General features: G+C 39.3%; 1 protein-coding gene across 3 annotated transcripts; it reads right to left on the reverse strand.

The window, feature by feature from the left end:
* Positions 1–265: 265 nt before the first annotated feature.
* LOC101163344 (E3 ubiquitin-protein ligase RNF34) lies at positions 266–25,982 on the reverse strand. 3 transcript variants are annotated; one of them, XM_020707689.2, is made up of 9 exons: positions 25,870–25,982; positions 25,561–25,707; positions 14,676–14,894; positions 10,813–11,295; positions 7,197–7,259; positions 6,885–7,086; positions 6,772–6,795; positions 6,086–6,127; positions 266–1,871 (listed from the first exon to the last, which is right to left on the reverse strand). In XM_020707689.2, the coding sequence occupies exons 1-9, from the start codon at positions 25,873–25,875 to the stop codon at positions 1,687–1,689; spliced, it is 1,371 nt and encodes a 456-aa protein (XP_020563348.1). In that variant the 5' UTR covers positions 25,876–25,982; the 3' UTR covers positions 266–1,686. The 3 variants fall into 3 exon arrangements, with proteins under 3 accessions (XP_020563348.1, XP_011480132.1, XP_020563349.1); XM_011481830.3 differs by lacking the exon at positions 25,561–25,707; XM_020707690.2 differs by lacking the exon at positions 6,086–6,127.
* Positions 25,983–26,618: the final 636 nt, after the last annotated feature.

Below are 26,618 nucleotides of genomic sequence, written 5' to 3' on the forward strand. Positions count from 1 at the left end.
AAAACAAGGTTAGATTTTTCTGTTTGTAACTGCATTTTTAATAAACCTTTCATTATTCAAACTTAAAAAAATAAATAAAAGCAACATTAAAAACACAAACCTGTTAACACTTCAGCTGCCTAACAATGACATTTTTGACAAACAGCTCCATTAAAGAGAGTTGTTGTGTTTTTCGAAAAACAGTGTGATAGCTTTGCAAAGGATGACAAAAAAAGAGATCCTGCCTCAACAACCGGCTGTACTTACCAAAACCAGCACAAATACATTCTGAAACATTATAGCTTTATTTGTAAACCTTTATCATTAGTAGAATTGAAATCACGAGTCTCCCAAGTCAATGAAAAAATATACATTTAATAACTTATCAGTAAACAACCATAGAAGCGATTTATGAGATTGCGCAGATTGTTTGGACGTGACACCGGCTGACAGAACACAGATATTTTAGTAACGTCTGAGTGAAGTGGATTTTGTGTATTTCATTTGCATAACAGGCGTCTGTAAATATGGCTACCTCTTTTTCTCGCTGTGTGAGACAGATCCACAGAAAATTGCCTCAACGACACTGCAGTTACACAAAAAACAAGGAAGTAGCACCTGTTAATTGTTCTAGATCTGACATACAAGGACAATCAAGAACCCCAGTGGACTCTAAAATGACATGATATTGCGTGATGAAAGTTTTTAAACATGACAATAAACAGTTCTTAAAAATCATCTTAATCTCAAAGTTTGCTAGAAGGTTAATGGGTTTTGAATAAAAATGGCACTTTTTAAAAGGTTGGATAGAAAAACCAACGATTCAAAAGTACTTCTGACAACCTAACCTAAAAGAAAAAACATATCCGGCCAACACACAGTAACAAGAGTGTATGGAGCCCAAAGAGTACCAAAAATGTTATTTTCAGTTTTACAAAAAAAAAAAAAAAGTATTCATTCTGTCTATTTATTTTTGGGAACGAGTTATCTTGCACTCATACGAATGAAAAAACAGAAAAGTCAATTTTTTGGAACTGTGGGGGCTCCATAGAAATGTCAGCAAAATGGAGTAAAACACGGACAAACAATCTTAAACATAGCAAGTGTTAAAAAAAAAGGTTTACACAAGCATGCTGGAATTCCAATATGTCCAAACGTAAAAGGAAAGTAAATATTCGCATCAAGACTGCCGGTTATGAAACGTTTGCTGTGACGTTTTAATCAAACACGACACCCACTATCTGCCGATGTTTGGCACCCAACAGGCTCCTGTGTGAGAAGATCCGCTTGTGTAGTTTTTGACAGACACAAAAACATTTTTCTTAAAGTACATTGCTTCTTCTTTGATATTGCACATCCTAAAGTACACTGAAGGAGATAACACAGTGTCATGTCGCGTGACTGTGTAAACCATATTGACTCCAACCCCTGGAACTGGATTTGTTTTTAGGACAAAACAACTCCCTTCAAGAGAACGGAGAGCGACGTTGGAAGGAGTTTCTGCTGTTTTTCTGAGTTTCTGCTGTTGACTGAAGGAGGAGTTGCAGACCCAGTGCTGCAGAAATACTGATAAGAGGGGGGCAAAACTGTGAAAGGCCAGAGGCAAAAAAGTCTGCAGCTAAAGACCAGGAAATCTGCTCACGCCTGGACGCTGTGAGACACCGTGCACAGCAGGTCCTGGTCTGCGCCTGAGGGCCACTCAGAGTCCTAGGACTTGAAGACATGCACAGCTCGCACTACGTACTGCCTGCAGATGGGGCACTCGCTCATCCTCTTCCCACATTTGGTGCAGGTTACCATGTGACCGCATTCTAGTAAGACACAGTCGATGATGGCATCCATGCAGATGCGACACAGGTTTTCATCCGCCGCCAGCTGAGCTTTCACACCATCTGTGGGTGGAAATGGAAAAATTAATGTGAGTTAACAGTCGCTCTCTGGATGCTTATGAAACAGCGAATGGAGCAGAAATGATGTCTGACAGTTCTCCACTCTGTGGTTCATCTTTGATTCTCTTGGCCCACACCCTGCTTTTGCTTTGTACATTTTCCCCTGACTTTTACTGAAGTTGCATTTATTTCTGAACAACCTAATATTCATGAATGTGTTGGAAAAAATGACAAAATTAGGGAACTGCTGTGCACACCTGCTTTTAATGCTAAAGTTTAAGTGACATAGAATAAAGATCCTGTTTTTCCACTGCAGTGGTTAATCTGCAGCTTGCAGGTGTTTGAAGACTCACTCTGATGAAATAGGTATTTTTGGTGTCCTTAACTTGTTTTATTGCATTTTTTGGATAATGAAGGACATATATAAAGACAATAAAGCTTAAAATCGCATTTCTGACTATGTCCTAATTCAAATAATTTTGAATGCAGTTTAAGACATTGTATTTGTTGGAAAGAAAAAACAATCAGCAAGCCAAAAGCTCCCTGCTCTGCTCCATTCGGATGCGTCAACTTGCAAACTTTGCGCATAGTTAGCTCCAATACTGTTTACTATTTTTGTTCCACTGGTAATGTTAGGTTGGGGGTGTAAGCTAGGGGAAGAGCATGTAAAAACCTCTACAGGTCTACGATACAGTTTTTACATTTTTTTGCCTAACACTGGCGTAATTATAATTAAAAGACCACTGGGAACGCTTTTCCAATTAATCAAAATATGATCAAAATAGGACTTTAAACAAACGTAGACAAAAAGAAGAGAGTAAAGCAATCATTGCTTCAGAAAAAGCTAATCCATCCAACTGCAAACATTGATAAGTCCACGGCAAAAGAGCAGGACGGTACATTCAGTACAAGTGCAAACCGTCTATGGAGTGCTCGGCCCAGCAGGACACGCCATGAAGTGACCAGAGAAAAAGTAACACCTCGGATTCTTCGTGCCTCACTGAGCTTGTTGAATTCTAAATTATACCCCAGTGCAAAGAAAAGGCATGACCCCACTGATGGGTTTGACAAATGAAGATGCAAAAAAAATCTGCAAGCCTTAGTTCAATAACTCCACACTCAAGCAAAAGAGGAATAATCCAATCCAGAAAAGGATTTAATAAGGTATTATTCTTTCGGGAGCACTGAGGTCTGCACTGGTTGTAGTGCACTTTGCCTTTGCCACCAAATTAATTTTTGAATGTAGTTTAGAAGATATTCCGTCCACTGTTGAGTGAAGGCAGGGTACACCTAGGAAGGATGTCTTAAATAAAACTCATTGATAGTATAAACTGCTTTAGAGGTTAAATAAAAATTGCTTTGGAACCAGACTGTAAGGATGTGTTTTTCTGTTTTGAAGCACGACCGTTTTACATTGAAGTATGTGGAAACTGACTTGATTATGCAAAGGTGACACCTAGAGGTCACTTGGGAAACTGCATGGTCCCTCAGATTCTGTTTCCCTTGATTCAACCTGGAAGTCTTTGGGTGACACATTGGTAAAGCAAAAATAAACAAGCAGAAAAGCTTTTAACCCTCCTGTTATGTTCATTTGTGAGGAACAGAGATGATGTTCCTGGGTCAATTTGACCCGGTGCATGTTTCTTTAATTAAAAGATGTCTGAAACCCAAAAAACCCTAACAAGCAGTGTGAATATATCATCACTAACTTCATTACTAATCATTCTTTCAAAAACTAAGTGAATGGTGTTCTTACCTCTAACAGGTAGTGGTTCAATTATCAGATAATTCCCTCGTTTTTCTTTTTTCAAAATTTTCACTACTGTATTACTTTTGAAAGACAACATATAAAATACAATAGTTTTACATAACATTGAAACTTAATCTTGAAATTTTGTTTTACATACATGCACTGTGAACCAGAAAAAAACAAAATCACAATACAATAGACAAGTAATTGCAATATGAAGTGTGTGTGTGTCTGTACATATACACAGCACAAGAGTGACCAGTCATCACACTGTGCTTTGTGCAAATTAATTTTGCACATTTCGCACAGGTCATGCTTGTCTTGACCTGGATCCTGTCTCCGGCTCAACTCGCGCCCCCGGCCGCCCCCCCAACTCCATCTGGATGAAGCTCGTCTGCTGGACTTTAAATGTGTAGTTGTAGAGTTAGATAAGTTAATTCTTCTCTATGAGTTCTGGTAAATCGCCTGTCTGTCCTGGGGGAGGATCCCTCCTTCATGTGGGCACCAATGGGGTTTCTTTGTTTTTTCCGGAATCTGTTTTTTAGGAGTTTTTCCTTACAGCGAAGGGGGGTCAAAGGGCATGGATTACTGTTTAGTTTAGTCTGTTTAGTTAGTTCAATTTAATATTTTCCTATTGAATTCTATGTATTCATAATCCTTTTGATTGTATGTTTTACTTTTTCAATTACTGATACGAAGCCCATCGAGACGACTGTTGTGAATTTGGGCTTTACAAATAAAATGGAATTGAATTGAATTAGATTGAATTGAATTGACATGGTCACATGAGTCACTGCCATCCTAGTGGGCCCTGGCACTGTCTTTATTATGTTTTCTGCAGACAGGTTTGTCTGACGCATATTTGGGGATGAAGACCAATGTACTTCACCATCCTTTCATATGAATGTCTTGCTTGGAGGAACAGGAATAACAATTCCCTCATTTGGTTCATAATCAGAACTATTAGAATCAGAATTTAGCTCAAGATAGTCTTCTTCTGATCATGATCAGTGATGACTTCCAGAGCCTCCTGGACTGTCATCTTTCTGCTTTGGTTGCTCTTTTTCTAAAGGTCTGCCTATGTAATGTTGGAAGGACTCCCATGCAGAGAATCTTTATATGTTTTGTATGTTGAGTGTCCACTGAATGTGGGTTGAGTTTTCCCGCGAGAGCATACTGTAAATGGTTCCAATCAAAAGTCATAACACCTAGGAACCTTTGTGTGTGTGTCTATGTGTGTGATTGGGGTGAAATATGTCTCACAGCTGCAAATAAAGGAATACTACTAATATTGAGACATCCTTGTACCTCCAGTTTGACTGCCGGGTCAAATTGACCCGAACAGTATCTATGTGATATAAACATGCGGGAGGGGTGGGGCAATATGTGAGATGAACCAAATTCACGATATACGTTGATTACACTAATTAAGTCAAGCAGAAGAAGATTCATGCTGAAAAAATACTTTTAACTATTTTTCCTAGATGTTCAAACTTTAAAATGGGTCAATTTGACCCGCAACATAACAGGAGGGTTAAGATTTTAGATTTTAACGGCTAATTTTCTTCTGTAAACTGTATATTTTTTCTTCACATTTGATCCATCCCATAAGGGAGTAGAAGCAGTTGATGCATTCGACTTCATCTTTAGAGATCTGGTATGACTTGACTCCCCACACTCTCAACTACTAGGCCACTGAGGTGGAACAATGTGTCAATTTTTGGCTCATGATGCCCTAGATTTAAAACAGGACCTGCTTTTTAAATACATAATCTTTGTTATATGAACTTTTTTTTCCTAATTTAATATTTTCTGTTGTAGAGTTGAGGAAAACTTAAAAAACAAGCAAACAAAAAAACGCTCCAGCAACCAAACAACATCAACAACAACCAGCTGTGGTATCCTTGCTTCTGAATGGAGTCATGCACATCCTGACAGCTTAGGATCAAATCACGTCAGCGCTTGGCTGTACAGGAGTTAAACGCTGACTGACCAGCAGACTGATCTAAATCTGGCTCCTGCTGCTCACATCTAATGTGTCGGCAAGAAGCCTGTCCAGCTGCAGTGTGTCTTCTGTCACGGCACAGCTGGATGCTAAGTGGGCTAATAAGGTCCTTGAGCCCCCTCGTGCAAACAAGGAGGCTTGACAATGTAATTACGCCGCATGGAGACACGCTGCTACTCAACTAATGTGATCGCTCATCAAGAGGTAGCAGCTTTGACAGAGTGCATTAATGGCAGGAAGAGAGGTTGTCCCTCAGTATTAAATGGAAAAAAAAATGGGGGAGACATCAATTCATGCAGGAAACAATGGCCATGCGGTTTTACCATACGTGATAATGAAAGGAAACATATGGGGGTGGGGTGGCTGCAGCATGCATTACTGCCTATTGCTTGCAGATGAAAACATTGCAGTGGTTGAGAAAGGCATGAAGGAAAATAAGGGCACTTTGCAGCGATAGCTTACCTCCAACTCCACTGTTGCAGAGAGGTGGAGGGTATGCAACCACTTTATAGATAAGAGTGGGTCAGAAAAAGTTGGTAAATTTAGGGAAATGTTCATTTTAATCTACGAGAGTACAGGGTAATGAAAAAGACATAAAGAAACAAAAAAACAAGTTAAAAATTTATAGTTTGTAGACCCAAATTTGCATTTTGTGTGCACAAATAATAATTTGTGTACACACATGATAATTTTGTGCACACAAATTAATATTTTGTGCTCCAAATTGGTGACTTGTTTGCATAAAATTAGCATTTTGTGTGCACAAATTAGAATTTTGTGCACGCAAATTAGTATTTTGTTGGTACAAGTAAGAATTTAGTGCACACAGATAAGCATTTTGCATGCACAAATGAGCTTTTTGTGAATACAAATTGACATTTAGCGCATACAAATTAGAATGTGTGACCAAAAAATTAGTATTAGAACTTCATACTAAAATACTAATTTGTGTGCACAAAATGCTAATAAAATACTAATTTGTGTGCACTGACTGCTTATTTGTGCCCAAAAATTATTAATTTTAGGGAAAAATGTATACATATAGTTGTTAATGTCATGTTCAGAGATCCATACAAAGTGAAAAGGAAGTAACTATTTTTCCTAAAGAGAGGTTGTTGGATATCTGATGAATAAGTAAAATGAATTACCTGCAGTTATGCTCACGTTTTCCACTAAAGCAAAAAGAAAAAACAAAGAACAATTAGTAATGCTAAAAACAACAATCAGTTCAGATGAAAATAAAACATGAAGGAGTTTTTACAGGATTTCCTGTTCTGCTCATTCTCCCTGTAGAGTCGATGCACTCGCTCCAGCAGCTCCCACTTCTCACAGCAGCCAGAGTAATTGACAAAGTTCCTGGCCAGAATCTCTTTCAGCTGGCGCACGGAAAGGTTCTCTATCGCCTCCTCGTTGTCCAGGTCCGACAGCGAGGCCCTGATCCTCGTCTGCGTGGCTGGGCTGACCTACAATCCGCACAGGAGCAGAGCAGGGATCACTGACTCAGCAGAGAGACTAAAATGGCTTTTAGGATAATGAATAATCAGCTCTAGAGGTTAAAAGCAGGGGAGCACACCTCTAAGATGTTTTCAGAGTTCTCCAGGTTCAAGAGAGAGGCTGTTGGAGTATCCTCGTGCTCCTGTGTGAGCAGAAAAGCCTGTTTTAGTCACGTCAGACTTTGAAAAGAGGGTTGAACGCACAAGGTGTCTGTTGCAAAATCAGGATTTTGATTATATATATAAGGTAACAAGGCTGAAGGGAATTTATTCAGTAGTAAAATGAAATTTGACGCTTGAAATGTAAACTTTCATGCTTTAATCATAGGACACCTGCTGCCCGTTTTCCGCTTTCTCCCACTGACTGCACAAGCTCATCTCACGGCAAATAAAAGGAAGCCTTGAAGTTTCTGCTTCTCTGCAAACAGGATATTTTAACACAGTTGTCCTGCTCCATAAATAAACATCAAGATTGCTTAATACCTTTGGCCTGGTTTGTGAATTCCCATCAAAAACTGTCTTATCTGTGAACAAACAGCATCCCATCCTTTTTTGGCTGATACCTTCTAACTGGATCGACATCTTAGTGAAATACGTTTTGATTAACTTAAACAGAAACATGCACTTTTTTTTCTCCGTTGTCTGACTCCTAGAAAGTGTTGCCTATTTCCCCTTTCATCTTTATAAAAAAAGGAAATAAAAGAATGGCACGTCAGAGTTTGGGTACCTCAGAGCCGCACAGCAAACGCTTTTATCTAAACCATACAACAAAACACTGTTTTCTTCTGAAGAAGATGTGTTAATAATGGATCTGTCAGTGTAGCGGAGCCACAAGCGCTGCAATCAGACGAGACTCCACGGAGAGTCAAACCTCGCCGGAACCAAACCATATTTTTTCCTTTGGACTTGAAGAGATTTTGTTCCGCTTCTGTAGACGTACAAGAAAGCTCCTGAGGCGGGCGGCAAAAGCTGCACGTTTGGTATTATCATTTATCTGAACAGAAAACGCTCAGAAGTGTGTTTTTGTTTAGCATCTGGAATGATGTGGAACCCGAGGAAAACTGTGGAGAAGTACAACTAAAACAAAGATTTTAAAAAAATGAAGAGGAAAAAATCTATCATGCAAGACATTTATACGACTATAGAGGTAGACACAACTTCATGGCAGTTCTATTAAAATCAGAAGGTATTGCCCAAAAGTAAAAAGCAAGTCATATGAAGCATCTAATTAATAATATAACGTTTTTTTCTTTGGACATTTTCTAGGAGAAATCTGTGAGATCTGACAACAGCAATTAAATTAGGGGTCAAGCTCATTTATTATTGTTTTTTTATGCTTGTATGATATGCTTCTTTTAATCCCCTTGAATTTAACCCTTGTGCTATCTTAGATAACCCCACCCTTACACTGACGTGTTCTCCCTACCATGACAAAGGTGGATAAAGGTGAAGAGGATTTCATGTAATCCATGGACACCAGTGAAGATCACAAATCATTGAAGAAAAAAGGTTCAGAGCACTGTCTAGTGGGTCTAGATGACCCAACTCCCAATGTTAAAGTGCCTAGGATAGCACAAGGGTTAACTTTAATTTGTTTGTGCAAAATCCACTGATTTATTGATTGATTAGAATTCACAAAAACACCAATAGAAATCTTTTCTAATGTACGTGTTGTGACTTCATTTGAGCCTCTGACTGCTATTTCAGCTGTTTTCATTAAAACAAATGAATATTATCACCACATATTGCAAATGTTTCTAATATGCAGCCTCAGCCTTAATTAGAGCCTGTTCATTATTCAAGTTGGATGAATAGTTTGGAAATTACAGCTCATTATTTCTTCATCAGTCAAGATCTGGGCTTGATTTCAACTTAGCCGTTGATGTAAACTCATAACAATGAGGGTTAATTAGCTCCCCCCAAAAAAAGAAAAAACAGAAAACAGGCATGAATAGAATACAAACAACAAACAAATATTTTAAAAAAAGTAAGAGACTTTATCAGAGCCAAATTCATAGTTTGGGATACAGAAAAACAAATAATTGTGGGATAAATAATAGTGTTTAGAAAACAGATGCATGCTGGTCCTAGTTTGAACAGAAGAGTGTCAAAAGGAGCAGCATCAGGGTTCGATCACCATTATGACAGGCAGCATTTAAAACCCAGCAAAGATGATTGGACGATGCTACACAGATGGACCAAAATGAGACAGTGGCGCTCTGAGTCGAGAAGCCAATCTGCCGGTTCAGGAGTTCAGGTCCCAGCTAAGTCAATATTGTCCTTGGGCAAGACTGCTAATCCCAAATTGCTGCCAAATGGAAAAGTATTTTGCAAAAGTATATACAGTGTATCTGTTTCAGATACAATCCAGAACTTTTAGAAAGGGAAATAAATCAAACTCAAAATACATGACGTGTTCCCAGTGATCCTATAATTAGGATTATGACGTCTTTAGCCTGAATCCAAAAATGTGTTGTTTTCTAGAACATAACTGCTGCAGAGCGGCAATAGTTCATTCGAAATTTGCCTCTGAATTATGGGTGGGACTAACCACTTCCCATCATCCATCTACCTTACATCACCCCACAATGACCCAAAAATGGCCGGCAATATCTGAGTTATCCAGCCATACAGGTTTGAGTCAGATGCAAAGTCATACATGGATCCATTTGTCTGCAAGTGGATGCTTCAGAATGGACCGGAACAGGGAGCTTGTGGCTTGCTGTAGTAGCTTGTACGGTACAGCTGCAAGGTTTTTCAAACAGAATATTTTCATCTGCTCCTGATTCATAATGATTTGAATAAAGAAAAACTCAGAAATACAATTCAAAGCTGGATTTTCTTTCAGATGCCACAAGAACATGTTAAAAACCAAAAAACACAATTTTCCTCAAAGTGGATCTATAAATCATAACAGATTAAAAGGAATACATATTAAAAATAATCAGAGACTTTAACTACTTCTAATTAATCTAAATCCAAATTCAAAATAAAACTGTATTTTGGAAATATTAAGCTAAAATCTGAAGCTTTTCATCAGTTTCCATTCATTTCCTTAAGTGCTGCATGTATTGATATTCTGGACAAACAGATGGCAGCTCTGTGAATGCTTCAATCTTCATTTACTGCATTTATCTTACTTTGTGGCCCTCAAGAAACCTTGGTTTAGCTTTTAATTGTATAAAGTAAATAAATTGCAAACATCACATATAAAAACGGCAAGATGAGTGACTGGCTTTGGTGGCTCTCCTGCGTGGTTACAGATGTGACGCCTGAGGGATTTTTAAAGCTTGTTACATAAGAGAATCAGCCTCTGTAACGAAGCTTAAAAATAAATAAATAAAAGGCGAGCAGCTTAAGCTGCCACACTGGCTGGTCAGAGGGCCAACACAGCTGCTTGTGGGAGTCACATGGGTGCACAGCTGAAGCCTGAAAATCCTCCGGAGTGAAGTGGATTTCCAGGCTTCATTCATGACAAAGCAAAGACAGAGTGAGCGCGGAAGCTGGGGAGTAGGACGTCAAGCTCACGAGTCTGTTTGTTTTGAACAGAAGAAGGTGGTAGATGAGCTGATTTCTCTTTGAAACTAATTATTTTGGACAGAATGAGGGCAGATGTGGAGGAAGTACGGCACTGGTTGTTGAGGCTTGTGTGTGTGTGGAGGGGTGGAGCACACAGCTGAGTGTGAATACACAAACCTGGCTGGTGGTCCCTGAGCTGTCGCTCGGGCTGAGCGCGTCCCCCTGAGAGACGGACAGGACTGACTGTTCAGAGGTGGAGCGAGTGGCGCAGGGGGGCGAGGCAGCGCGCGAATGGGGGAGCGAGTGGAGACTGTCTGTGTCGGCTCCCCCTTCCTCTTCCTCCTCATGCGAGTCCTCCTCCTCTTCATCATCTTCGTCAGACTCTTCCTCCTCCTCTTCCTCCATCACTGGTCTGGGGCTCTCCCGCGTCCTCTGATGGCACAGCACCAGGTCCACCAGGTCCTCCTTCTCCCTGCAGGTGTCGGTGGGGATGTTGCGCAGCAGCAGGTACTGGCGCAGGTCCTTCACTCTGAGCTGCATGAGGCGAGGACGCTGGAAGGCTGTTCCGCGGAGCAGGTGGCAGGTCGTGCAGCAGCGCAGGTTCTCCTGCAGCACCGAGCACAGGGCGCAGAAGCTCTTCTTACAATCACAGCAGATGTGCTGCGGAGGGAAAAACAGATCAGTTATTCTTTTTCATGTCAGTCCAACAGCCAGACTTCATCTTTAAGATGTTTTCCTTCAAATCTTCACACATCTATAAAGTAGTTACTAAATGATTGATTCTGAAATAAAAAAAAAGGAAGATTAACGGGTACAACTGAAGATGTCTTATAAAACAGAGGAATTACGAAAAAGGAGTTTTCAAAAAATAAATCCTAATTTGTCATTATAATGAAAAATATGCACATATTTTGGCATTTAAAGGTCATTTTATTACTTTTCTTTGCTACTTTTTCAAATTCAAAGTATAATTTGCTTTGAACTGTAAGAAAATTATTCAAAGTCATAACCACTGAGAAGAGTTGGACCAGCTGGCCCTTTATTGAGCCAATTTTTTTTTTTTTTTTTGCAACTTTCTGGTTGTTGTTGTCTTGACTGAATTTGACAAAACTCTATTTTCTCCTAAAATGGGCAAATTGTCAGAACAAAGAATCCTGAAAGCAGCACATCCAGCAGTGCCATTCCACTGTTCCACATCAATCACCTCCTTTTGTGCTGAGTTTTAGTGTCAAATCTATGATAAAATTATGGGCTTTGAAAAAAAAGTTCCTCCATTACAGTTTTCATGAAATCTTTCTAACCATAGAAGTTGAAACGTTTTTTTTATTATCTGACTAAAGTATCTTTATTTTCTGTCATTAAGTTGCACCTTTTTACAGTAGAATAAATCAGAATGAATTGGAAATGATCAGATTCACTGCTTTTATTTCTAACTGTGCTTAAATCTGAAATCCAAAGTTCCCCAGTACAGGTTGAGCCAGATGCCAGTACATGGACCTAAACATCTGCAAATGAATACATCGGAACAGAGCGGAGCAGGGAGCTTGTGGCCCACCCAGCGCATTTTCTACGTAACAAATATTACAATCTTTTTTATCTACATTTTTGTGTGTCTGATATACAACGATTGGAAAAAAACAGAAAAAAACCCCTCAGAAATGCAATTTTAGTCTGCAATTTCTTTATATATGTCCATCATGAGAAAAATGCTACAAGAACATGTTAAAAAACACATGGGAGTAGGTCTTTTAGGAACAAAGTTTAACAATTTTTAAGTTTTTGTCTGAAACAAGATGCAAAATTTGGTTTGATTCGTACCTAAACATCGACTGATTTTCCTTGCTGGCTGACAGTTTTAGAGCACAAAATAAAAACGGTTCCAACGGCTCAGTGTCACTCGGGTCTGTGGGAGTTTTCACGGTGAAAAATAAATAAATAAATAAAAAACTGAAAGTTTGATCTTGCTGTTTTTTGGTGTAAATAAAGAAAAGAGGAATAAACAGTCACAGTACACAGCAGTGGTGTCTGACATTTAACAGGCGTCACATCGACACTGAACCACTGAGTAAATCTGCACTTCAAAAACGGGCGGCAAAGCGGGTCAGCCGCGGCCGTGAACCTGTTCTTATCACCTGGAAACAAGAATGCAGAGGATCCAGCCGGGGGCACATTTCCTGCAGCTGCAACTAATCCTCAGACAGGTTTTTTTTTTTTTTTTTGGAAAGAAGCGATGGAAAAATCCTGGTTAATCGCAAAGTGGAGTCAGAAAAAGGCAAAACTCATGCGAGGGATGAAAGAGCGATCAGTAGCAGCAGGAAGAGAATTTTTTATCAGTGTGTTTGAATGTAAAACCAGATCCACTCCTCCATTAAACTGGACAGACTCAGAAAATGCCAAAGTGAGTCTGTCTGAAAAAAAGCAGAAAACTAGAAAAACATATTAGACCCCGTCTGAACTGAATTGTTTTGCATTAAGACATCATTTTTTAAAGGAATATAATCTAAAAAGCACAGTTAGCGCTATTTTTTACCACTAAAATGAGCTCAATTTAACCTCTGACGTTCAACTGCACATGATGTATTACATCACCTCACCTGTGATTAAAAAACTGACATGCTAAAATGAATGAAAGGCTTATAAAAACTAATTATACCTTATCGTTTCACTGACTGTAGAACCACCTTTATCAGTGCTAATATGCAGTAATCATTTCTGCATGACAATATCAGTGACTCACCTTCTTTGTGAAAACATTTTGGAACCTCTTTCTGTACAAAATTCCTTTTTTTCAATTGAGTTTTGGAGTTTTTTTTTATAATTTTCACCAATTTACATAATATGGACAGTCTCATTTAACATTATGTCCCTTATCTGCTACTGGGTTGAGCTGTGACACGGACACTGGCTTTGACTAAATAATAATAATAATAAAATACATTTTCTCCAGTTTAATCAACTCTATTTACATATTCATTCAATTTTTTTAAATTAGATTTAAATAAGGATCAACAAGTTTAAACACTTTTTATAATAAAGTAATTTATGAGTTTGTAGAAAATCTGTTTTGTTGGTTTTGTGAATTATGACTTCCTTTTGGGAGGAAAGTAATACGTACAAACCAAGATTTAATGTAAAAAAAAAGAGCAAATAACTAATTTTATTTCCTTTCATAGGCTAGCATCTACAGGCAACATCCATTTCCCTGCAGCAGAAGTAGCATGGATGATTATGATCTTCTGTCAAATGCTTTCTCCTCTAAAGCTGTTGCTTCCGAGGGTTTTTAGGCAGAGCCGTGACCATTTTTTCTATGACCACGAGAGTCAACATTTGTGTAAACCGTTTGGATAATTTCCAGATAGAAGATCTAAAGTTTTTCTTAAAATGAATCATTGATCCTCAGCGGGTCTGGGGGCCTTCAGGAATCAGACGTTCAAGCAGATTTTAGGGTCTGGAATATTATAAAGACAAGAATAAAGCCACTATTGTTCATGACAAAATTGTAGTCTCCCGTTGACCTGAGAAACTAAATATTGCTTTTCCTGTTATAAACATAAAAGTTCAATACCCTGGACAAGATTTACCAGGAGGTTATTCAATTGAGAAAAAGTAATGAAAGAAAAAACAGAAAAAAAGTTCCAAAAGTTATGTTGTTTATTTAAAAAGGTTTGAACAAAATAATCCCATTACTCTTTAGTAGCATGGAATAGGTTTGTAAGGTTGGATTAAAGGAAATCACAAGGCATCCAGATTGATGTCCACCGGAGGTGAGACCAAAGTGGCTTTAACGCATGGGTCTGTCTTTAGAGAAAAACCAAAGAGCACAAACAGTACATCCCTTATGCAGGTGGAAGTATAATGGTCTGGGCTTGTTTTGCAAGAACAAGAGGAGGGTTGGTTTTCAGTCAATGAGTGAAGCATGAAACGTCTCATGAATCAAATTGTTCTCGACTCAAAATGAAGCTTTTCAGAAAACCAAACTGCAAAAGGACACAGATTCCACAGTCACCTGCAGATGAAACCATCTGTAAAACCCATTTTACCTTGCGTCTAAACACAGAGAAGGCGAGTCCGCAGGCCTTGCACAGCTGCCCAGCACTCCCTGCGCTGGTGGGGGGGTAGGTGGAGTACCCCGCGCTCGGGGCGAAGCGAAAGGGTCCCGCCCCAGCTCCAAACCCTGGCTGTTGTGCCCGCACCGTTCCGGTGCCCATCACCTCGTTCAGCAGCCCGCAACATGACGCCCACATGGACGATGCTCCTGCCTGTGGGAGGGGGACACACACAAACCCTTCTAAGTTAGATTGTTAAAGCTGAAAGATCTAACAATCAGAAAAATATGAAGATAGGAAATAAAACCCGAAAGTTGGCAGAATCTCTTAGTAGCAATAAAGGAGGGGTTTCACAGTTTTAGCTTTTTAGATGTGTATTTTTTTTTTAATAAAATAAACAACTTTGATTAGGAGAATTTCAAATAAAGAGGTGAAACTTGTATTCATCAACTTTTCAGTGCTGAGATTATAATTTTAAAAAGCAGTTTTCTGCTATTAAAGTACAAAAGTGGCAAAAAGGCAAATTAATTCACAAGTTTTAACCACAAAGTTGGATTTTTAGTTTACTTCTAGTAAATGTATAACAAATTTAACTGATAAATTACATCAGATTATAGTAATTCTGAGTTTTTTAATCAACCCTGCAAAAGATGGTGCTAGAGATTTGTGGTTTAGGAAGGCAATAGCTGCAGTTTGAACTTTTTAAACAAGTCTAGAAGTCCTCTTTAAGTGAAATAATCTAATGTCAGAGCTTCTTTATTTAAACACAATGAAATGATCTTATGCTATATGAAAGGTTTTCTTTGCTGCAGGAAAAATGTGATGAAATCCTCAACTCGCAGCTTGTTTACTCTGGCCAGTTTTCCTTAAGGAAAAGCCGTTCTAGTCCATAAAATGCACAATTGTAACTTCTGACTCAGGCTTTGGCATGCACTTTGTGTGTACTGTAAAACTGTTGCATTGATGTCTCTGTGGGGACAAAACTCTGGGAACAGCCATAAACACATGGGCTTTAATTAGTTTCCTATAAGAGTATAGATCTCAGGATTTTATGATGATAAATTTAACCAAAACCATTAAGTTTATTGTGGTTTAATGTTAATGGAACATATCTGAATGTCAGAGAAGTCAAAAGTTTTTCTTGGTCTTTTTTGATGTCTAAATAACATTTTTGCAATTTTCATGCCGTTTTATTTAATGCTGTGAAGTATAGATGATAAACCCGATAAAAATATTATGACTACGGTACTACATTTTTAAAATGATAAATATTAGCGTTTGGCACTGGGATACTGATTCCATCAATGCAAAAAGGAAAAATCATATGATATTTCTCCAGTACTGCTTTTAGAGTTAAATAATCTAACCTTTTTATTTTTTTTTTATTTTTCTGCCTTTTCATTACCAAAATGAGCTTTAGTTCACCTTTCAAATCTTAGATTTACATGAGTTCATTGATAAAGATTCTTACAACTGAAAATGATTGGAAAAAAAGGAAAGGACTTATGACTATTAAAAAAAAACAACCCGTGAAATAAAATGTTTACTTTTTGTTTAAGACAAGACCCTTAATTTTATATGCAATTTATAAGATCTTTTAATAAAGCTGTTTTATTTACTGCATGACAATGCAATCAAGAAGCAGCACTCAGATAAAAAAATAAATAAATCTAAAATGCCCCAAAAACGTCAACATTTTTGGCTGTCGGAGTGTACCTCAGAGATACCGTCTCCTCATGTCAGAGAGAGTTTACGTGCTCCTGTTTGAGTGGCATGAGGCTGTGGATAAAAAAAACACATCTAGAAGTTTTGATGGCCTAAAAATCCAGTCAATCTTTTTTTATTTGTCTCTCCCATCAGTGTCTCGTATGAACGCACGCTGCTGCAGATTAAAGCCTGGAACTACAACTCCAGTGTTGAAGAAATCGGATTTTTATTGATTGTAGCTTTGGAGCGATCCCATAGAGAGTTTCCTGAAGAGCATGAAACTAAGAGCAGAAAACGCTTAATGAAATTATAATCTGCAAAAATATACAAGACAGCTTGTCGTTTGTATCAGAAAACCTCTTTCAAACTTTGGTAAAAGGGGACAGAATTTTTGATGCCTTTACATTTAATATGTTGATCAAAGGTAAATAAATTCGATAAGAATAATTTACATTTTTATATCAGTATAACAAATTAAATATTTAAGTTCTAACGAAATGTTTTTTGCATTTTATACGACAACACAAAAGGCATGATGGGAAATGTAAAATATTGCTTTTCTGGATGTTGTAGAGGATTAAAAGTCAAGACAGGACAGACGGGAATCAAAAATGAGGCTTGTTGGATCACAGTGATGAGGGGAGTAAGAGGAGGAGGGAGAAAGACGAGCAGAAGAATACTCCTTGTGTTGTTGCCCAGCCTGCAGAATCAATAGCTGACATGAGCATAATGTAAGCCCTCTGTGCGTCCCAGCTCTGTGCAGAAAACAATGGAATTCACAGGGTCCTGCCATGCCGCTGCTGAGGGCAGCGCTCCGCTCCAGCTTGTCACAAACACACTGAGATCCGACCTCACCCATCTGCCAAGGCATTCCTTATGTAATCCTAAGAGGAAGCCTCTATTTATGGAGTAAGGTCAAATAAAAAAAAAATAATTGTACAAAAACAGTCAAATACATTATTTCTGACTTTTTCCTGTCTTTTCCACAATATCAGTAATAAGCAGCAGACTTTGAGGTCATAGTCTTCCAGTTTTGCATGTGGATTAAAGCCAGAATGTATACATTTCTGTCCTGTGGCAAAACTGTTTTGCTGCCTAACATCTTCCCTGGGTAGCCTGTCTCATCTTCAAGCAAAACCACAAAAATGGAGTATTTAAGCTGTTTTTAGGACAAGGAGCGGCTGCAGCACAGCCATCAAAAATACTTGTTTTTTGGCTCAAAGCCAGAGTGACTTCCCCCGTGTCACTTCCACAAAAACGCTGAGCGCTGTGCAGGCGGGGAGTCCCAAACAAACAAGAGCTGTTTATTTGAGCAACACAACCTGTGAGAATCTCTTTTCCATCAACCAGTTTGAACGGAACTGACGTTTGGCAGATAGTTGAGATGTTCCCGGGGCGGCTGATGTGATATAATCAGCAAACAGTCCGGCCCCAACAAACACAGACACTGAGCGAGAGAAGAGAAGCAAATACAGACAGAAGCCCAGACCTAAATAGAAAAACCCACAGGGAACGAAAGACAAGAAAAAAAAAAAAAAAGCTTTAGGAGGTCAAACCGGAAAACTGCCTCACAAAACTTAGCACTAATTGGGCTGCAGACAAGTTTGACCCAGACCAGTGCGTTTAAGTTGAGCTAAAATTTGTTTCTCTAGCTGTGTTTGAGCTGCATCAGCAACTATATTTAGAGGTTTAGTGGAAGTACTAATACATTTACTAGGAAGGCTAACAATAACTGATCGACACAGAAACAACAAACTACCAGAGCTGTTACGAAGAAGCTGATGACAAATGAGCTCACTTTAGCAACAAAAACCATATAGTATAATTATAAATATAATACTAATTTAAATATTTGTATTGCATTGAAATTATGACTGAAAGAAAAATTCTAAAAATACAACTTGCCTGTTTTAATTCAGCGGGATATCATTTGTTAAGAGAAACAATGGTTTGTCCTGTTGTCCCCAATGCTGCAGTAAAGAAGAGCGTAAGAAGAAGTGTAAGGCAGGCCGTCCTGACAAGCATCAATACGTGATGAGCTGGAAGTGAGACCCGACACGTCATACATCTCCAGAGACGGAGGAAAGGTTTTATGCAAACAGTTTAAGGGGCGGACATGCGTGTTGGATTTTCAGCTTACCGGTCCATCAAATGCCTTCATTGCTGCTAGGATCCACTGTGTTGTAATGATGTGTTCTTGTATTTATCAGGGAGCTGGTGTGAGGTAAATGTCTATGATGAGTCTATAGAAGTCCATGCTTGTAAAAGTTTAAATATCTTGAACAGTGTATTCCTAAGGCTCTGAAGCAGAAAAAAGCATGTAATTGTAGCATAATAGTTCCTGTTTTCTTACTTAATGTTCCAACTCCGATCATCTTTTGATCTATCGGAAAAGCATTCCCGCCGATCTTTTAATTATGATTATGCCGTTTTAGCCAAAAAAACAAAAAAAACAAACACCTGTCATTTCCTAGAACATCGTTTCGGCAGTGGCAGTAGTTCATTAGACCTTCACCTCTGAGTTCTGACAGTTGGGAGAGAGTAAGCCTGCCCTAACTTTCCATCATCCCTGTGTTAACACTCTCCTGCTATATTTTACAGGCCCTAACAACCTAAACTAACATTACCGGTGCAACACAAATGGCAAATAATATTGGTGCTATCCAGCCGTACAGAGGAAAACAAAGACGCACATGGATCTATTTGTCTACAAGTGGATGCATCAGAATAGAGGGAGCAGGGAGCTTGTGTCTCGTTGATTGTGCCACCTACGTCACAGTTGTGTCTTACATCATCAGAAAAACGCCACAAGAACATGTTAAAAACACCAAAAATAACAATTTTCATTGGAGTGGGTTTTTAGAATTTACTGATTTAAGGTCTATTTTTCATCAAAATTTACAATGAAATAATGTTTTATTATCTCTTTCAAAAGGCTTTATGTTGCAATTTAAAGTAGAAATGTACACTAAAAAGGCATCAAAAAATAACCAGTAGGAAAAAAAATTGTCTGTAAATCAGTTACAGCTCCACTGGTGGGTTTCTACCAAAAGACAATAAAAAAACAAGTTGAGTCAGGTTGTGGATCTCTGTTGCGTCTCCGTCCTCCTTCTCTGTCTGTCCGGTTTCCTATCTCTCTTCACACAGGCCCCCAGATAAAAGCAGAGGAATTAAAAATTAAAAGCTTCTCCATTAGATTGATGGAAACATTGCAGAAGGCCAAGCCACTCCTTCTTAGTGAACTGCAGCACGGATCGTAACAAAATCCCAATCAAATCTGTTTAACTTGCTGCGGCTAGCATTATCAAGAGCTGCAAACTGCCTGCAGTAAATGTAAATATGTGGGGTTTTAAACTCACAACAGATGGTAAGCATGATGGACAATGAGGGGGCAAGTACTTATAAAGAAAGTGGGGGGTAAAAGTGCCATTTTTCAAACCTTTTCCGCAGCTTCGTGCTGACTCAGCCACCGTTACAGGAGAGCAGATTTTGAATCGACGAAGAGGGTAGCAGACTGCAGGAAAAGCATCAGTCTCCTAGATCTGACACATTTCTGCTGTCTCTTTTAATCTGGTCATCTGCACAGCCGTCAACGCCCAGACAGCCACCAAACTCCTGACACCTTCCAAAGTAAACCGAGGCTCTTCATATATTTTAAATAGAGAGCCTTCATCAGCTGGTGTCTGAGCAGCGCTTTTCATTTCCTCTTTCTCATTTCCCTCTCCTGCAGCAGCTGGAAATGCCACTCGTGCTCAGAAAAAGTAATCTTCGCTGGGGATATTAGAAAAAAAAATCTTGCGCGCAGGCCCTTTTGCCACGTTGTCTGAAAATGGTGTGACTAAATTCATATTTAACTCAGATTACAAACACAACCCAGAGTACATTGAGTGTATCTGATGGATCTTGGGTAGATAAAGCCAACAGCGGATGTATGGCATCAAAACAACAGAACCTCTTTGAAAGTTAGAGGTTTGGCCCTACTTTGTGCATAAATTGAAATAGATGATATTAGGCGAGAAGACATTGTTCTGCATTAAAACAACACAAGTAGACTGTTTTATAAGCATCACCATGTATCTGCTGTGCCCTCTAGACATTTTTAATAGCTTCAGACATTGTCCTCTGCTTTAGAATTCAGCCCTGAAGTCAGTTTAGTCTCATTTGAAACAAAATGTGATCTACCGTGCAACGCTCCAGCAGCTGCACGACTGTTTGCTTTTGCGATTTCTGCATCCAGATTGCTTTGAAAAGGCAATAAAATTGAACGCACCAGGTTAAATATATTGATCAAGGCATGTATACATCCGTTACTAAAATATTTCATACAGGACAGCTTTTTTTTTTCTTTACTTCCCTTTCTATCTTTTTTTATTGAACAAAATGCTGTTCTGTCCCAAAGGGGACAGAAAAGCTGCTTTTCAATTTAAACCAGATTAGTCAACAAAAGCGTCACATCCACTTTGCTTTCCTGAGTGACTGAGCGCCTTGGGAAAATTAACTTCACAAAGTTCAAATCTTTGCCTTCTTATCTTCCATAAAATGGTCATTTAGGGCAGCGGGAAATATCTGTGCATGAAATCAGAATGTCTGTGGCCTCAGCTTAGATGTATAAACGCTTCACCACCATAGAGAGTCAAGTCTCCACTTAACTAAAGTTTAGTTGTTTCCTCCATTTAAGGCAAATAAATGCATTTATGTGCCACATTGATGGTATAAAAAGAGGGATAGAGGCAAATAAGGCATAAATAAAAACAAAAGGTCAAACTGCCGACTTGCACAAAAAATGTGATGAAAATGAAATTTGCTGGAAAGAAAAGATCTTTAGAGCCGTCACTCTGAGAAATTAAAGAGTTAGAAAGAATCTACCACAGACCCCGGTTTAAATGGACACGGCACTCCAGTAAAATGGATCTGATCTGTTTGATTCTGTGGAATTGAAGCAAACATGCTTTCTTTGTTCGCTGACTAATGTATTTTTTTTTTGCTCACTCTTACAAGGTTTGGCATTTTCTTGCTTTTTTCATCTTTCATTTAACCACATAAGTGTGAATGAAGCAGCAGAAATGACCCATATACAGTTCTGATTCTATGGTTTGCCTTATTTAATTAACCAAATTCCATTATATAGAATTATTTGATTGCTTTGTTTGATTTTAATAGATTTTGTGCATTGTTAAGTGTTTGATAGAAGTTTTTTTCTTTAAAAATGTTTTGCACTTTCTCCCAAAATCTTCTTCTAGTGTAAATTTTAAGGGTCTCAGTTTAAGAGTCAGTAAAAACATTAGAAAACCCTATTTTACATTTGTATTGAAAGCAAATCTCTTTAATTCTTCTGCTAGAATGAGTGACTAAAACGGACAAAGAGGATATCAGAACCTTGGGGAGAAATCGAGAACTTGGGGGCATTTATTGAATTTCTCAGCTTTCTTCTATTGAAAAGCAGGAGCTTGTTCTTGTTGTTTTTGTATTTTTTTCCCAAAAAATACAAATGTGTGTTATAAATATAAACCAAATAGAATGAGTTAAAAGGTTTCCTCTCATGTAAACATAAAATATAGAGGATACAGAACAATATTGCATAGAAATGCCATTATCTTTGTGCTACTATGCTAGAAAGGACATGCTAACATGACAGCTGCCATTTAATTAACTAAAAAGCCTCAATACTTAATGATTAACAACAGCCTAAAGTGGTGGACGGTGGGAATTTCCACTTCTATTTATCAGTTAATTTTGATTAACATCCTTTATAAAACACTTCTACAGTAATATAACAGAAAAAGTAGTTTTGTGGAAACAACACTGAACTTTAGTTCCAACACAGACTTTAATGTCCTGCAGTCCCCAACAAAGTTTATTTCAAACAAGCAGACGCTACTTTGACTAAAAATAAAGTTCTGGTTTTGCTTGCAAGGGATTTCTGATAGGTTTCCACTTTAAAGTGAATGCAACCAGACTATTCACAGAGGGGACGTGTATCAGAGCATTGACTGCAAGCCTTGTTTCCACTGAGCGGTACGGTACTATACTGTACCTACTATACTACGGTACTATACTGTACGTACTATACTACGGTACTATACTGTACGGTCCAGTCCGGTTTAGAATGGTCCGGGCAATTCAGGCAAGCATTTCCACTCAAAATTGGCTGTCATGGCACATGCCATGTAGACTGATGGCGTAGTTTGGCGTCATAGTAGTGTGACTACAGCAGGAGCGAAGCTATCCACAACAACAATGGAGGTCATCCAGCAGCTCATTTTTTCTGCTTGGCTTTTGGTGCTTCATTTATGCAAGTCAATTAAAGCTATTTGAGGGAAGATTGCAGGCGGCGAACAGGAACGTTGGCGCTAATTTGGCGCTTTCTTTTGTTATATTGGCCTATTAACAAGTTTCGACTGTTGGCAAACATGCATCATAAATAAATAGATAGATATATAGATAAAAGACCCTGCAAATCAACAGGTTTCATCGTGTGACCACACTAGCTACGGCCTAATCCGTCCGTTCCATTTTTTCTATGGACCTACAATCAATGGGGCACAAAAATGGGAATAGTTAAGTCCAGCTTAATGAGTCTGTTTAGTAATGAAAATGTTCAAAAAACTGGACCAGACAGGACCGTACAGTGGAAAAGATGCTAATGAGAACTGGACTGAGAGATCCCTTCCTCCTTGCATTCAAAACAGGAAGTATCTGCTGGCTCCAAGAAGCCAAAATCCTATAGACCAGGGGTCACCAACCCTGTGCCCGCGGGCGCCAGTGCGCCCGCGAGCACCCCTTGTGGCGCCCGCAGGGAATGCACCCAAAAAAATCTTTTTTTTTTTTTTTATTGAAGCAAATATTCAACAAACAACCACCGCATGTCTGTCAATGACAACAATATCAATTCTGAGATAAAGGTAGACAAAGAAAACCCAAATATGTAAACAAATATAATTTAAAAAATAATCACTAAAAGTAAGGGTCTATTACAAAAGTTTAAATAGATCAAATAAATTACACAATTTCTGGACATTCTTATGATTCATGTAATGTAAAGATTTTGAGAATAGGTTGAGGTGGTTGAGTAATCCATTAATGTCAGGATTAATATTCCTGTCTGTTTTTATTTACATTTATGTTTAAAAAGTTAAAATTAAGTTAAAGTTTTAAAGGTTTAAAAGTTTAGCTTTAGTGTGTTCAATAAATATTTATCTTGTTCGGCTGCAACCTAAAGTCTGTTTTGAGTTTGACCCCCCCCCTGTAATACGAGTCTAGAAAATTCATGCATGTTTTTGTGTGTAAAATGAGCAAACAAAAATAGGGCACACAAAAGGAAGTCCTCAAATTGTGGTTTTTTTTGGGGGGGGGGGGGGGGGGTGCTAGGAGGTTTTTAGTGGCGCCCTTCATACCACTTGGTGCCCATGAAATAGCCCTCGGTCTCAAAAAGGTTGGTGAACCCTGCTATAGACTAATAGACAGCTATTACTCAGTCAGTATATTTGTCAGAATATCTATTCTTGCTCTGGTACCTCTTTTTACGTGTTCTTGCTCATGCTAAATTTTTTTTCATGATATTTTTTCTTTATCACAAGTTATTCAAGTTATAAACTGACCAATAAGCAAGGCTAATAAAAGTATGTGGTGCCCGCTGGCCCACATGCCAAACACTCAAAACGTTTGATTGACAGATTAGCTCCCTCAGTGGTGGGGGTGTGAACTTCCAACAAGATCCATCCTGACTGGCGAGAGTGGTTGCCATAGAAACTAAGACCAACTTGGAACAATTACTCGTTACTAATGTCGTCTTGCTGTCATGGTTTGAGTTTTTGTTGTGTCTTGTTTTTCGTTTTAGTTCTTGTTCTGTCTTGTTTGGTTCTGTTTCCTGTTTTATTTTGAAAGGTTTCCTGTCTTGTCATGTTTCTTGAGTTTTACTTCCTTTGGTCCCCATCTGCCCTGCCCTGATCGTGTTCACCTGTGTCTTGTCTGCCCTGTCTGTATATAAGTCTTGTCTCTGCCTTCCTCCTGTGCTGGTCCATTAGCCTTTGTCTCGGTGTTCACGTCTTCATGCCATGTTCCTTGTTTCATGCCACGCCACGCCACAGTGAGTTTTTGTTTTTGGTTTTGTCATCCTGCTCTGCAGCGCCTTTTGTTTTGTATTAAACCCTCCAGTCCCTGATCCTCGTGCCTCCGCCTCTGCATCTGGGTCCTACCGGCTCTCGAGCCTCCCCCCTCACGCCGTGACACTTGCTTCAATATGGTGGTGACTAAACTGACTGTATTTTGTTGGAACTTTCTATAGGTGATGTCACACTTACTTGCTTGGTCCAGTTCTCGTATACAGTCAGTGACCACAACTCAAAAAAAATATATATATCAAGTCAAAATAAAAGTCTCCCCAACAAACATGGTGCTACAAAGGATAAGTCAGTTTTCTGTGCTTCTTTAGTCTATGGTCTGTTGTTGTTTTGGACGATTCCATTTCAAAACCAGAAGCTGTTGTAACTGCATAAACTCTCAAGGTGGTCTGGTCCACTTTCAAGAGTGCAGTGTGAAAAAGCCAAACCAAGTGAAGGTGTAACATTTTTAAAACCTCTTAGTCCATTTCCCCCCCAATGTTGTAGGCCTTCAGCATGTTTCTATTTTAGACGTTTGTGCCGAAAAAGTAAGCATATTTGGGGTTTTTCTCAGCATTGCAGGAATCCCAGGGGTGAAAAGTTTGCTCAGAAGATGATTTTTAGTCGTGAAATACCAGAGGCTGGTGTCTGCATGTCAGCTCTGACCTAATCTGAGGCTCCTAATGAAGACAGCTGATAATGTCAGTCTTGTCTGCAGTTCACCTTTCACCTGAACTGTCAAGAGGAACCTTCCTGTAGCCGATGACATCATCGCTATCCTCTTCATTGGTGTGTGCACAGATGCGCACGCATGGACGCGCGCTCCAGAGTGAGGAAAGAGTCTCCAGCTCGGACCTGAGGAGGCGATCCGCTGTCCTCTCTGCATCCACGTGAACCCCCCCCCCCTCCCTCCGCGCAGACCGTCGCCTCGATCCCGTTAGAGCGGATTACAGTCTGACGATGAACGGACGTCGCTGCTTCAGACGGCTTTTAGTGAGTCCAATGGACTTTCACGCTGGGGGTTAGAGTCTGCCCATTAATTAAAAAAAAAAAAAGCTACACACTGTACTCACTGTTTGTGAGGTCCGCGCGGGATGCAGTGGACAGCTCGCACGCGCGACGGAGAGATGATTAAACATTTGCAGCGCGCGCGCGCGAGTCAGCTGTGCGAGCTTCCAAAAGACAAACTCCACTGCGAGATCTGCATTCAGCCTGTTGAACTGCATCAAAGAACAGCGGAGCTGATTTGCATGAGGACAGACAGGGGGTATTCCCTGCATCTACAGCCCTCCTGCAGAATTCCTTGCAAAAAAAAATCAGAACAAAAAACCGACTGCATTTATAAAAAAACACCTAAATTTCGTTCAAACGGAGTCACGTACCTTCATCGCACCTCCCGTTAGAGGAATCTGACGAGTAACATCGAAGCAACGACCATTGTAAGTGCAGAGGGAATCAAACCATTACGTCTTCCCTCTCTCCCAGCCGCTGGTGTGTGTGGAGTAAGCATAACGTAAGGGCCCGGGAGCAGCAGCCAATCACAGACAAGGCTCAGGAGCTGGTATCTTTAGCTGCCAATCCCCTTCTGCGCATGGCAGGAGTGGGCGTTCAAAAGGCTGACACATTTTAAATTCTTCTTTGTAATGCATGTAATTAAAATTTTGCAATTTTTTTCATTACGGGACAATTACAACAAGACTTCGTATCTTAAAAAAAGTTTGTAGTTTATTGAGGAAAAAGATTGGCAAAAGTGAAGCTTCTGCACAAGCACACGGTTTTTATTTAGCTTTCAAAATAAAAGCAGCCGCACTTAACCCACCATTGCATGAGTCTGTGCCTGCTGTAAATAGATTAAAGCTTCTCCACGTAATGCGCCAGTACCCAATGAGAGCCGCCAGAGGGCAGCAGAGAGTCATGTCACATCATTATCATCAGTGACCAGCTCTGCTGCAGGGTGCATTGGGGATGTTCCTGATGTTCCCGCACGGAGAGATGCGCAGGAACCATGCGGCTGCTGATTTATTCTCAATTGGTGGGGTTACTGTACACAAATGGTAATGATATGTGCTGAATCTGAAGCTGAGTTCCACTTCTTCTCACCCTCACAGTGTCAGACACCAACCTTATGCTG

The sequence above is a fragment of the Oryzias latipes genome, chromosome 12 (genome assembly GCF_002234675.1).
Source record: "Oryzias latipes chromosome 12, ASM223467v1".
NCBI lineage: Eukaryota > Metazoa > Chordata > Actinopteri > Beloniformes > Adrianichthyidae > Oryzias > Oryzias latipes.